General features: G+C 35.3%; 1 protein-coding gene across 1 annotated transcript; it reads left to right on the forward strand.

Moving 5' to 3' along the window:
- The first annotated feature begins 328 nt into the window (after positions 1 to 328).
- Positions 329 to 10106, forward strand: LOC111985780 (uncharacterized). Its single transcript, XM_024017429.2, has 3 exons — positions 329 to 748; positions 1512 to 1634; positions 9731 to 10106. Exons 1-3 carry the CDS (start codon positions 496 to 498, stop codon positions 9898 to 9900), a joined length of 546 nt encoding a protein of 181 aa, XP_023873197.1. The 5' UTR covers positions 329 to 495; the 3' UTR covers positions 9901 to 10106.
- Positions 10107 to 14191: the final 4085 nt, after the last annotated feature.

Genomic DNA, 14191 nt, shown 5'->3' on the forward strand with positions numbered 1-14191 from the left:
AAAAACTATATATAATTTATAATGAAAATATTAATTCTATAAAAATTTTGTAGATCTACATCACTCTTAGCGTTTGTTTAGGAACAACTGATTTAGCTGAAATTGAAAATTTTTTGATAAAAATACTATAAATAAAAATAAAAGTTAACTAAATAGTATACTGAGACTTATAAATAATACTAAAAAAATATAATAAGACTCATAAATAATAGTAAAAATAAGCTAAAATGATAAATAAACTGAAATTTTCTGCTTGTCCAAACGCGCGCTTAAAAAAAAAAAAAAAATCTATTGTCATTGGCTATTGCTTGCCCCGTACGACTTTTAAAGTAAAAGGAGACGAATTTACTGGTTGGGACATTATGACAAGCAGATGATAGACCTTTCTTGATCCTTCTCTCTCTCTCTCTCTCTCTCTCTCTCTCGCTCGCTCCCGTATCTTTCTCTCCAAGCAAAGTGCTAAGCAAAACCAGAGAGCGGGGGTGAGAGCCCAAAATGAGTACTTCTTCTTCGTCTTCATCACCTCATCGTTCTCGTGGTCATAGTAAAAACAGTAATGGTGAGGAGAGGCCTCGGTTCTTTGACTCAAAGGCGAAGAACAAGTGCTGGGCAAATGCAGGGATAGTCCCAGGAAGACACCCAGAAAGGTGGCGCAAGGACGCCGCCGATAACGTCGTCTGCAAGCGCTTCTGCAACTGCCAAGGCTGCCTCTGCTTTGAATACGACCACATTGTCCCCTTCTCCAAAGGTCCCCCCCTCTCTCTCTCTCTCTCTCTTATACATTTCATTGTTTCTGCAATTCTATATTTCATTCATTCTTTGTAAGTGTCAAACTTCTGTATGCATAACTCAAGGTTCTTACACTTTAGCTCGTAAAGCCATTTTATTTTAGTTAGAATGCACGGACACTTCATTTGTTGTACCCGTGTCGTAATGGTTATAATTTTCAAAAATTACTCGAACTATACCCGTACCTATGTCTGTGTCCGTGTATCATAGGATTTTAGTTTCTAAGTTTAAAATGATCACGTTTATTTTTTAAGAAACTTGGTAAGAGCTTGTTTAAGCTGAAATTGAAAAACATTTTGCCGGGAGTAAGTAGCTGAAGAAATAATACCGTGGGACCTATAAATAATACTAAAAAGTACAATAGGGCTCATGAATAATAGCAAAAATAAACTAAATAGTAAAAAAATCTAGCTTTTTAAGCCAATGCTAAACGCAACCTTAAAGGGGTAGTTTTTACAAGTTAGTCTCTACAAAACTTAAAGTGGTTGCTTTTAGTCTCTCTAGAGTAATAACGAATCAATTTTTAGTTTTGCCATGTCATCTAAGGGACTAAACCGATTACTTTTAACTTTAGAAACTAGAATCACTCATGTGCTAAACTTTAGGAACTAGCAATGTATTTAAAGCCTTGATTTTTTTTTCCTTCAATTTTAAGCAGGACATAGATTTTGGACTGTTTATCAGTTTGAAATTGAGCATTTGTGATTTGGGTTGTGTTGCAGGCGGTGAATCTACATATCATAATTGTCAGATACTTCAAACAAGGGTGAACAGATATAAATCAGACAAAGACAATGTAGATCCAACTCAATTGAAAGGTTACTCCTGTGATGTCAAGTTTACCGGTATGTTTGCACCATTCTCTATTCTTGACCCAAAATTTGAAATGAACGTCCTTCTTCATTGATTTATACCTTCTAGTTACCTATCAAAAAAAAAAAAAAAATTCTCAACGATGATTCTGTTTTCCTCGAAGTATTGTCTCATTTAATAACTCTCCATGTTAGGGGAATGATGTTTTACTTTTGGATTCATAGAAACGCTACAGTTTAGGTTCAGAGAGTCATCAACATGGTATGCTTTGATTGCTGTTTGTTGAGTTGGCCAGTTGGCGAATATCTTGTGTTTGTCACTTGACTTTACAAAAGGGGATGGGGGGAAGGTTTGTTCCTTGCCTACATCCATAATTTGACAACTAGTATATGGCAGCAAATCAATGTGCTGTTGTTCAAGCATAGAATTCAAGTCTACATACTTTTTTCACTGCATCACTAATATATTTGAGTTTTAGCCAGGATGGGGGGAAGGTTTGTTCCTTGCCTACATCCATAATTTGACAACTAGTATATGGCAGCAAATCAATGTGCTGTTGTTCAAGCATAGAATTCAAGTCTACATGCTTTTTTCACTGCATCACTAATATATTTGAGTTTTAGCCATGAGTTATTTGTTACCCTTTTCAAATGGCTGTCAAGTGATCTATCCCTTGGATGTCCTAAGAGATAGTTATAGTGACAGTATCAAACCCACATCTGTTCATCGTATATCTGTTCATCATTGTTGTGAGACCTACATGGTTTCAGGTTTCATTCTGGATTAGTAATGGAACCGCTGTCTTGTTACATATTAGGTTAAATAAGTTCATAAAATAGTGAATTTTCTTTATTTATTTCTGTTTCATTGTTCATTTTGATGAAACATACTTCAGATGCATACATGTCAATAAACTATTTTTAAATGTTCTCAGTATGATTCATCTATACATTACTTTAGCGTTGTTCCTTGATGTCTATTTGCACTAGTGATGGATAAGCTCACTAAATCGATTTAAGAGAGTCGCTTGGTGTATGTTTTTTGCAGATGATATAGTTTTAGTGAATGAAACTAGACATAGAGTTAATGTTAAGTTAGAATTTTGGCTAGACACTTTGAATCTAAAGGTTGTCAATCAAGTAGGACTAAAACACAGTATATAGAATGTAAGGTTAGTAAAAGGAGAAACACAGATGAAAGGAGGACTGTAAGACTTGATGGTCATGAGATTCAAAAGAGGGATTGTTTTTAATATCTTGGATCAATAATTCAAAAAGATTGAGAGATTAAAAAGGATGTGAATCATAGCATAGGATAAGAGAAAGATGGATGATGTGGAGAAGCAAATCAGGAGTATTGTGTGATCATAGAATACCTATTAAGTTAAAGGGAAATTTCACTATAAGACTAGTTTTGCTCTATGATATTGAATGCTAGGTTGTAAAGAAGCAACATATTCATAAATTTAAGTGTACTTGAAATGAGAATGCTAAGATGGATAAATGGAAATACATGGAAATATAAGAATATAGGTTATGAAACACTTTCAGATATATGATGGTCCAATGTCTTAGTGGTCTCTAAAAGTTTTAAAGGATTTGGGTGTTAGTTGCAGGATGTAGAAAAGTATCTAACTTATGTTCCGGCCTTGCTTTAGGTATTATTTTGGAAGGGTTTGAAGATTGCTTCTTAGATTTGCTTTTGATTAATAAAATTAGTCTATTATTTGGGATGTACTATTGCAAGTCTAATTTCAATCTCATTATCTTAATCTAAAGGATTTTAAGAGTGTATGTGGGAGCTTGATCAAGCTTGTCAATAAGCAAGGCTTGGGTTTAGAGACCATTAAACATGGTCCAGGCATCCAGTGAATCGATAACAACCTATAGTGACCCGATGGTGTCGGCGTTGGTGTCTTTGACTTCTCAAGTGGCAACGGAAGATGGGGAAGAGGATTTTGTGGGTTCGGAAGGATCAACCACTATAAATAATGATTCTGATTTTGAGGGAGTTCATCTACCTAGCCCCACTATTAGGGAATTGGTTGAAGATTTGGATAAGTCTTGGGCTAATTCCAAAGACTGGATGCTACAATTGCGTGATAGACGGCAATTAGTGCTTCCACTGTCACTGTATCAATCTCTAGATTGCATGTCGGTCTGCTCAAGCATGGAGGGAGAGTGTGTACCAGGTAATGATTCTATTATTAATGAAGGGCAGAGGGTTAGTTGGGTAGATGAGGGTGAGGGGCTCGTTGAGTTTTCATCTGTGGTTCCTTGGTTAAAGAAGGAGATGTGGGAATTTGATGAAAGGTTGAGGTCTTGGGAGATAGGTGATAAGCCATAAGTTGTGGTACCTTTGGCCACTGGAGGTCCTTTGAAGGTGGTATCTAGTCAAGTGAAGGAGGTTGGGTGTAAGGTGAGTGTTGATAACTGTCAGCTATCACAATGGGTAACCAATCAGATAAAGGCTTTTAAGAAATTTTTGAGCACTTCATTGGAAGGTTCTGAGGAGCAGATTACAGGATTGTTATTAGCTATAGAGGCCAAAAAGAAATATAAACAAAAACTTGGGGTGGGTGATTAGACGAAGTTGGTCAAGTTAGGCCAGAAACGTCAGCAGGAGTTGAAGAACTTGTTGTCATCCTTGAATGTTGAGTATGATCCAAATAAAGCAAGGAGTGCAAGTACTAAGTGGGCTATTGTGCCTTATCAATGAGTGTGAAGATTATTTCTTGAAACGTTAGAGGGTTGAATGAGCAGGATAAAGGGCTCAAGGTTAGAAATTTGATTAGGAAATGGGGGCTAGATGTGGTTTGTCTTCAAGAAACCAAAATGGGGCTGATTAATAGAGCAGTGATTTGTAGCTTGTGAGATGGCCAACATGTTGACTGGTCTTACTTAGGTTCTTGTGGAGCCTCTAGAGGGGTGTTAGTGATGTGGGACACTCGGGTAGTGAATAAAATGGAAGAAGCAGTGGGGATATTTTGGATTTTTTGTAAGTTTACAAGTGTGTTAGATTAGTTTTTTTCGGTGTTTATTGGTGTTTATGGTCCTAATTTACACCGAGACATGAGGTTTTTATGGGAGGAACTCTGTGGCTTGAATAGTTGGTGGAGTGTCCCATGGTGTATGGGTAGTGACTTTAATGTGGTTAAGTTCCCTTCCGAATGATTGGGGTCTAATTCTTTCACTGCTGCTATGCGGGAGTATTCCATTTTTATTTCGGAACAGGGTCTCATTGATCTGCCATTGCAAAGGGGTACTTTTACTTAGTCAAATTCTAGAGAAGTTGCTTCGAAGACTAGGCTAGACAGATTCTTGTTTTCTGCAGATTAGGAGGATAAGTTTCTAACAGTTTCTCAAAGATGGATGTCTAGGTTGTGCTTGGATCATTTTCCAATTGTCCTTGAGAGTGGATCTTTTCAGAGAGGGAGTATGCCGTTTAGACTTAAGAATATGTGGCTTAAGGATGAGGGTTTTGTGGATAGGGTTTGGTCTTGGTGGGATTCCTATCAATTTCCTGGTGCACCGAGTTTTATTCTAGCCAATAAATTAAAGCTCCTAAAAAATGATTTGAAAAGATGGAATGTGGAGGTGTTTGGTCATGTTGAAGATTGGATTAAAAAATTGTAGAAGGACTTGAGTGTTCTAGAGAATATGGAGGAGAGTTGGGGATTGTCAGCGGAGGAAACGGTAGAAGTGGGAAGAATTCGTGATGAGTTAGAAAAAGTTACTCTGTTGGAAGAAATATGTTGGAGGTAGAAATCTAGAGTTCTCTATGTTAGGGAAGGAGACAGGAATACTAAGTTTTTCCACCGTACAGCTAACTCGCACAAGAGGGTTAATTCTATTGATAAGCTTATGCTGGATGGAGACTTATCTTCGGACCCGGCAACTATAGCAGACTGTATCTCTCAGTTTTATAGACAGCTTTATTTTGAGGATGTGGCTCATAGAATTATCTTAGATGATGTGGACTTTTCTAGTATCTCGGTGGAAGATGCCAATTGGCTAGATAGGCCTTTTGAGGAGGAAGAAGTGTTTGGGGTGATCAATGATTTTAATGGTGATAAGGCTCCTGGCCCGAATGGTTTTTCCATGGCATTCTTCCAGTCTTGCTAGTGTGTTTTGAAAACAGAAGTAATTGTTGTATTCCATAATTTTCATACTTAGGCGGTGTTTGAGAAGAGTTTTAATGCTTCGTTTCTTGCTCCCAAGAAACTGGATGTTGTGAAGGTCAAAGACTTTTGGCCTATTAGCTTAGTTGGTGGGATTTATAAGATTATTTCTAAAGTGTTGGCTAATCGGCTTCGTAGGGTGGCACATGAGCTTATTTCGGATTTACAAAATGCTTTTGTGAAGGGTAGATAGATTTTGGATTCCATATTGATTGCTTCTGAATGTATTGATAGTAGATTGAAGTCAAGAGTTCCAGGTGTGTTGTGTAAATTGGATGTGGAGAAGGCGTATGATCATGTGAGTTGGGATTTTTTAATGTATATGCCTCAACGTTGTGGTTTCTCAGAGAAATGGAGAAAATTGATAAGGTATTGCATTTCAACTGTAAAGTTTTCCATTCTGATCAATGGTAGCCCATTTGATTTCTTTGGAAGTACTAGGGGGTTTCGGCAAGGGGATCCATTATCTCCATTGTTGTTTGATATTGTGATGGAGACATTAAGTCATATGTTGGATGTGGCTGCCTCCGTTAGGCAATTCTCAGGCTTTGCTGTGGCTAGTACGACTGGTCTATCAGTGATGGTGTCTCACCTTTTATTTGCAGATGAAACACTAATTTTTTGTTATGCTGATTCTTCTCAGATTGCTAATTTAACAGCAATTCTTGCTAGATTTGAGGAGGTGTCAGGGTTTTGTATTAATTTGGGGAAATCTGAGTTGGTACTTGTTGGTGGGGTGCACAATTTGGAGGCTCTGATTGGTCTGTTGGGGTGTGGGCAGTCTTCTCTGCCCTTGAAATATTTGGGTCTTCCATTAGGTGCAAAGTTTAAGGATTTATCTGTTTGGAATCTTATCCTAGAAAGGATGGAAAGGAGATTAGCAGGTTGGAAGAGAATGTATTTATCTGAAGGGGGTAAGGTGACACTCATTAAAAGCTCACTCTTGTCTTTACCTACATACTTTCTTTCCCTTCTTCCTTTACCGGATAAGGTGGCAAAGCATATGGAGAAATTACAGAGAGATTTTCTATGGAATGGGATTGGTGGTGAACCTAAAATACATTTAGTTAATTGGGCCAAGGTCTGTAAGCCTTTGCAGGTTGTGGGGTTAGGTATAAGACGGTTAGGAAGCTTTAATTTTGCCTTGCTAGGAAAATGGATGTGGAGGTATGGCATGGAGACTAATGCTTTATGGAGGAGGGTTATAGAGGCAAAATATGGGAATATTTGGGGTGGTTGGTGTACGAAAAATGTGACAAGTCCTTATTGGGTTAGCCTATGGAGATACGTTAGAAGTGGCTGGTTGAACTTCTCTAAACTCCTTGTATATGATGTGGGGGATGGTACTAGAGTAAAATTTTGGAAGCATGTGTGGTGCGGGGATTGTACTTTCCAAGAGACCTTTCCGGAGCTTTATTGTATTAGTAGGTCAAAGGATTCCTCGGTGGCTGAAGTTATGGGTTGGTCTACTGGGAGGTTTCACTAGAATGTGCAATTTCGTCGTCTACCACAAGATTGGGAAGAAGAAGCTTTTGATCGGTTTATGGGGTTGGTCTATTCTTTGACTGTGTAGGGGTTTGGCCCAGATAGGGTTTGTTGGAAGCCTGCAAGGAATAGAGGTTTTGAGGTTAAAGGATATTATAGCTCTTTCTATCCTCCTAATCATGTTTCCTTCCCATGGAGAATGATATGGTACTCGAAGGTTCCTCCAAGGGTGGCTTTCTCGAAGGTTCCTCCAAGGGTGGCTTTCTTTTCTTGGTCTGCTTCCTTTGGTAAGATCTTAACAACAAACAACCTTCGTAAAAGACGTGTGATAGTGATTGACTGGTGCTATATGTGTAAGAGTTGTGGAGAGTCGGTGGATCATCTTCTACTTCATTGCTCCATAGCTTGGGAGTTGTGGTCTTTGGTTTTCTGCTTGTTTGGTATTCAATGGGTTATATCTCATACTATTCTTGAGTTGTTTGAGGCTTGGCAAGGAAAGTTTGCATGACATCGTCACATTGATGTTTGGAAATTAGTGCCTCCTTGCTTGATTTGGTGCATTTGGCGTGAAAGAAATGCTAGAAACTTTGAGGGTTGTGAACGTTCTTTGTTAGAGATTAAGTCTTTTTATTTGCACACTCTCTTTGAATGGAGTGTGGTCTTTTCTCATTTTTCTTGTTCTTCCTTTCCTATTTTTCTTGATTGCTGTACTTTTGTTGCCTGATTTGTGCCCCCATAGTACATCCCTAATGTACTCGGTTTGGCACTTTTTCTATTATTAATAACATTCTTATGTTACTTATCAAAAAAAAAAAAACATGGGATTCAGGGATGTCAATTAAATAGACTAGATAGATACATGGGATTAAGTGATGATTGTACCAATCACTTTTGTGAATCCTTTAACACATTTATTATTGCTCTTCATTTGATTTTTTGGTTAAATAAAACAAATTATTTTTATTAATGCTAAGACAGAGCTACATTTTCAAGTATATATTTGACAATGACAGAAGGTATTGCCTCCAACATATTAGCTCCTTCCCATTGTTCAAATGGCTCACGACATGTCCCTTGGTCGTCCTTCAGCCCGTAATCCTATTTCTACATTTGTCTCTGCATTACTTTAACATGGAACAACATGCTTTTTTTGTCCACTTCATGTAATCAAGGCACCTTGGATCATTGCTTCCGATGTAATTCTTCACCATCAAGTCAAGTATCAATTTCCGTTCAAAGTTGTTTGATTTGCTCAGACATTTCGGGAGAGGCATCTGTGTTTTCTAACTGCTCCTAGAACTCATTGCTTCTCCCTCACCTGATTCACTAGCGTCTCCCCAATGGCTTGGTCCATTCTATCAGCACTTGGCAGCAGCGCTTAATCTTTTAACACACCACATACATCTTGGCCCCTTGAAACTCTGATCTCCAGGCCTGAGCAATAATCTCCTCACACTCCAGGTGTGTCGTCCAGCTCTTGCCTCTACCTTAAACCATGGAAACCATTATAGCCCTTGATGTCAATGAAAAGTGCATGATGATCTAAGGTTGTCATACAAAGATGTTGGACTGTAGCATGCAGAAAACGCTGAGGTCAACTCACATTAGCCACTTCCTGGTCCAAGTGCTTTCTCACTAGTTCTGTACCACTGCATTGACTATTACAGATGAATTGAGCCCCAGAAACTGTCTTTAAGTAAACAATCACCTAGAGCTGTCATGAAACTTGCCATCTGCCACCCACCCCAAATTACTTCCATCAATTTGTCTCAAGCGTAGAGCCACTGCATATCAACTTGGTGATGCAATGAGCGAAGGAGATCCCAACTTTCACAATTCTTCTTCACCTCTGGGATGACCATAGAACCTTGTCAACCACCTGGGTCATCATCACTTGTACCTGTGCATCAACATGATGTCTCGAGTAACTCTGCACTTCCACATTCACTTTGGAGCCCCACTCCAAAGGCAGGCCACCTCCATAGCCTTTAGGCAGTCAGGCTTCACCAAGCAAGCTTGATGTAAACCTAGTCCGATTCACCTCATATATCAATTCTTGTTTCCATGAGGAACATAGGCTTGGGGATGAAAAACACTTCACCACATTTTGAAGTTTTTGAAATGACCGTGAGTTCCCCAACCCATAGTGGGCTTAGGGCTCTCATTGCCTAAGGTGGGGCTGAACCTCAGATTCCTTCGTTGGTGAAAAGCTTGCATTCAATGAAAAATGGGTCTACCTTTATATGAAAGGAAGGTGCAGTATATCAGGTGCATTGATAATTTCAATCTCCCCTTTCTCTTACCAAAAAATGGCAATTATCAGCTTAAACAAAATTATTTTTAGTGGAATGACTGCTTTCTTACCTACTGAGTGTACATTGTTTTCTTATCATTTTCTTTTGTTTCTTATGTATCAGTAGGTCGTGTTTTCATTCAATAATCACAAATTTTTCCAACTTGCAGATAAGGAGCTAGATATAATTGAAATGGCTGTTTATGGGGATGTGATCCGCCCTGGAAACCAATGCCGTTGTAGAACTGTTGCCGAAATGCTTGGCCAATACAAGTCAAAGGACCACTTGGCTGCCTGTAAATTGCCCTATAATGATGAATCATTACAGCAAACGACATAAAATCTGGTGATAGTACTCTGATAAAGACGTCAAAGGGGTTATCTGCTGGGTTTCACGTTCACAACTATACCAATCATGTTGACATTTGAGAGACATTTTGTTGGCATTGTGTCAATTGAAATTGGAACATTTGTACCATCTTGGCCATTTTCTAAACATTTTCAAATAGATCCCTGCTCAATGGGGTATCTTCTATAATATTATTCTTGAATTTGAAGTCCATAAAATGAGAATGTTAAAATAGATGAATGAGAATGTTAAGACAGAGGGTTGGCTTTTAGTAATAAAGAGATAAGGGATACTTGTTAAAGATAATTTGGTAATGTATAAACTAAATTAATAAAGATAAAAGCAATGAAAAGTGACAATACAGTAACATAGTACATAATTTTGTATAGAATATGATGATAATAAAAAATATATATATATTATATAGGATTATCCTTGATTTATTGATGAGAATTCTTCAAAAGTGAATTTAATTTAATTAATATTAAAACTTACATGACTTGAGTTTAACACCAAACATGAAGATAAGATTAGATAAGAACATTTTTTTTTTTTTTTTTGGCAGGTTAAGCTCTTTAAAAGGTGCACTCACACTTGTCCTAGTTTCTTGATCCCAAAAAATAAAAAAGTGTGTATAAATATTAGCTTGTTATTAATTCATAATTTGTGACTTGAGTTTTCAAATATACCAAATAGTAATCAACCCTTTTTTTACTAACGACCCCTTCGTTAATTGGCACATTTGAGCTTGACTCCACCCATGGGGTGTGTTTGGGCTCGAAACTCGTTGGGGGCAATAAAGATAAAAGGGAATATACAAATTCAGTGTTTCAGACTTTATCAGTGATTCAATTCTTTCGTGACTACCAAAAAAGAAATCTACATGCTTCCTTTTACACTCTGCTTAAAAGACTAAAGTGAGAGTGAGACAATTTATTTTTTTTCTTTTACACTTCATTTTTGCAAATTTCATGTTAGAAACTTAGAATAATATTAGAATATAAGCTCAATAGGCTTAGGCCCATAATTGTAGGTTACTTATACAACATACATTGTCTATCTATAAATAAGGTAGACCCTTATACTTTATTACACAGTTTAATATATAGTCTTTCAAACTTTCACATTGCATTTAGGGGTGTGGGTGGCATCTTTTATGTGATCATTCTTCCATATCAAATCATAGTAAAAATATGTAAGTTTCTTCCCTAATTGTTCTCTTTCTTTTCTCCAAATATTTTTTACTCTCATTATAGATAAAACTTTAATTGATTTCCTTTTATTCAAAGGATAATTCTTAAATCTAATTCATTTTTTATTTAATTCAAATTAATGTTATCACTTCAATACATTAAGCTAAACTAATGTGGTTTGTTAAATATAAACTTACGAATAAGAGTTTGGCTTTGAAAATGTTCGGAGTTTTGAGCTCCCAACCATCAATAGAAATATGACATTTATATTTATTATGTGTAATGATCATGATTCACTTAACTCAACTAATCAAGTGAGTATCTTCAAAAAAAAAAAAAAAGTGAATTATGTGCATTACACATAGCACGGTACGTGTCATCTTTCTATTAATAGTTAGAACCAAATATTTTTCTAAACTTATTAAATCTAACTAATATTACCAAGAACTTAGATGGTTTATTATTAATCCTTATTGTATTTTTCTTTTTAAATTTATGTATTTACAAATTAAGAAGGCAAAAATTGAAAACTGACTCTCTATCTTTCAGTCTTTTTTTATTAAAGTCCTCTAACTTTCAGTTTTGTCATTTCAGCCCTCTAACTTTCAATTTTTGTCAATTTAGCACTCCGTTAAACTCCAGTTATTTTAATAAATTTTGGAAAAAAAAAAAAAAAAAAACATTTAGGCCCTTACCTGAAATCAAAACCCACGCAACGAACTACCACACACATACGCACATGACTACCTTAAATCATATCGATCAATGAAAACCGATGCTGACTGAATCGTGTTCCTGTAGGAACTTGTGAACAGGGGAAAGTTTGTGACTGTATGACAGGGAAAAAAAAAATCAATACCTTTTATGTAGAGAAAGCTATATTAATCGATATAGAAGGAGAAAGGAGAGCTAGTGTAAGAAGGTACCTGCATTCGCCATAGAAGATCACTACTAGGGTACCCAAGCAACGACCGATTTTTTTTTTTTTATTAATTTTCTTTAAATTCTGAAATTTATTTATAAAAAAAAGAGTCAAAACGACGTCGTTTTGGCTTAATTAACAGTAGGACATAACTGGAATTTAACAAAATACCAAATTGACAACAATTGAAAGGTAGGGGATTGAAATGACAAAACTGAAAGTTAAAGGACTAAAATGAAAAAAGACTGAAAATTAGATGATCAGTTTTGCATTTTTTCCAATTACGAATTATTGATATATTACTATAAAAACATTTGTTGACAGTTTAGCATGTAATACACCTTTGAATTCTAGCGCTAAAATCACAAAGAACGTCCTAAAATAAATGTCCAAGGATTAGTTGCTGTTGTTGTTGTTGGTTTTTTTTTTTTTTTTTGGGAGAAGAATTAATACTGGATACTTGATTACTTTGGTTCTTTAAAATTTCATGAGCTAAATTTTTAATTCGATTTATCGAGTTTTTATTTATTTATTTATTTATTTACTTAACTAGATGACAATTGATCAGTCATAGAAAAGTAATATTTGTCTTTATCTAATAAGATATTTATTAAGTTTGATATACAATTTTTGGGTTGAGGAAATTGAGAAGGATTAGAAAATTAATGTGAGTTTGAGTCGCATAGAAAAACATTTTTAAGATGATAATTGCCGCCCCACTAGAAAGAGTAAACAACAATTCACCTCTAAGATACAACAAAAACACCAACTACAAACAACAAAAATGAAGTCTCCATCTAAGAGAAACTCTAACGAAATTGTGTATTTGACTATGGTTCAGACCCTTAATTTATAGACAATGAAGAGATATAACTCATTTGAATTGACACCCTTTCTAATTAAACAGTGTGATTTTTCATAATAACCAGTAGCCTTTTAATAAACGATCATTTCTATATCAGAGAATAATTTCCATAAGAAATGATGCAATGCATCCCAACTTATTTTAATAAAATAATTAAATAAAACATCTCCATTTGATCTTGATCACACACATCAGTTATTTTTGTATCATAAAATAACTTACATAGTTTATGATCGAATTCATCTCGATTATTTATGTATTAGAAAATAATTCCACGGTCTATTATCGAGTGCATCTTAACTTATTTTGATTAAAAAAAAATCACCATTTGATCTCGATCGAGTTATATATGTATCATAAAATAACTTCAATGATCTATGATCTAATGCATATGAACTATATTTTAAAATCAATTAGTTCTGCATTGAAAAATAACTTCCACATATTATGATCTAATGCATCTTTACTTATTTTAATAAAATAAAATATCACTATCTAATCTTTATCACACAAATTAGTTATTTCTAATGTAAAAAACAACTTTTACATGTTCATAGATTCTCTCAAATTACTTTATTTTTGTTGGTGTTTGTGTTACTTTATAAACGCTTTTGTAATCTTTCAATATGGGATAAACCTGAAAATTAACACAAACTTGTATCACTTTTTTGTTATACATCTATTAATTGATTTACAAATACATCTCGAATTATGGTGTATATATATATATATATATATTCATATATCATCTGTCCCATTATTAATTTTTTAAATTCTATTTTATAATGATGTTGTCCTATCCTCAAGTTATCTTTTTTAAAAGATATTTTAGTAGTAATTATAACCCAAAGCTGGCAAACATAATTCTATTCAGAAGTCAAAATTATGTTCCATTAAGTACGTTGACCATAGCCACAGGGCTGTAAGCACTGTAAGGGGACAAGGATAGGTTGAAAATCTCTCTTTTTTCTTGGTGGAGAGGGTGGCAAATCATTTTTATAAGCACTATGAGCAGAAAAAAGAGTAATAATAGTGTTGGGTATTGAAGAATCTCTATGCATATGCACCTAAACCAATATAACTACTCAATATCAAGTTATAGTGCATCAGTTACCCAATATTTCAATCATATTTCTGCATTAGCAGCTAAGTGAAAACTATATAAAACTTATATCTCGAATTATGGTGTATATATATATATATATATTCATATATCATCTGTCCCATTATTAATTTTTTAAATTCTATTTTATAATGATGTTGTCCTATCCTCAAGTTATCTTTTTTAAAAGATATTTTAGT

Source organism: Quercus suber, unplaced genomic scaffold (genome assembly GCF_002906115.3).
Source record: "Quercus suber isolate HL8 unplaced genomic scaffold, Cork oak 2.0 scaffold_24, whole genome shotgun sequence".
Taxonomy (NCBI): domain Eukaryota; kingdom Viridiplantae; phylum Streptophyta; class Magnoliopsida; order Fagales; family Fagaceae; genus Quercus; species Quercus suber.

Bases quoted from the DNA above. Each gene is read 5' to 3' on its own strand.
- LOC111985780 (XM_024017429.2), top strand. From the start codon at position 496: ATGAGTACTTCTTCTTCGTCTTCATCACCTCATCGTTCTCGTGGTCAT. The intron at 749-1,511 runs GTCCCCCCCTCT...GTTGTGTTGCAG, and splicing joins CATTGTCCCCTTCTCCAAAG to GCGGTGAATCTACATATCAT. The intron at 1,635-9,730 runs GTATGTTTGCAC...TCCAACTTGCAG, and splicing joins CTGTGATGTCAAGTTTACCG to ATAAGGAGCTAGATATAATT.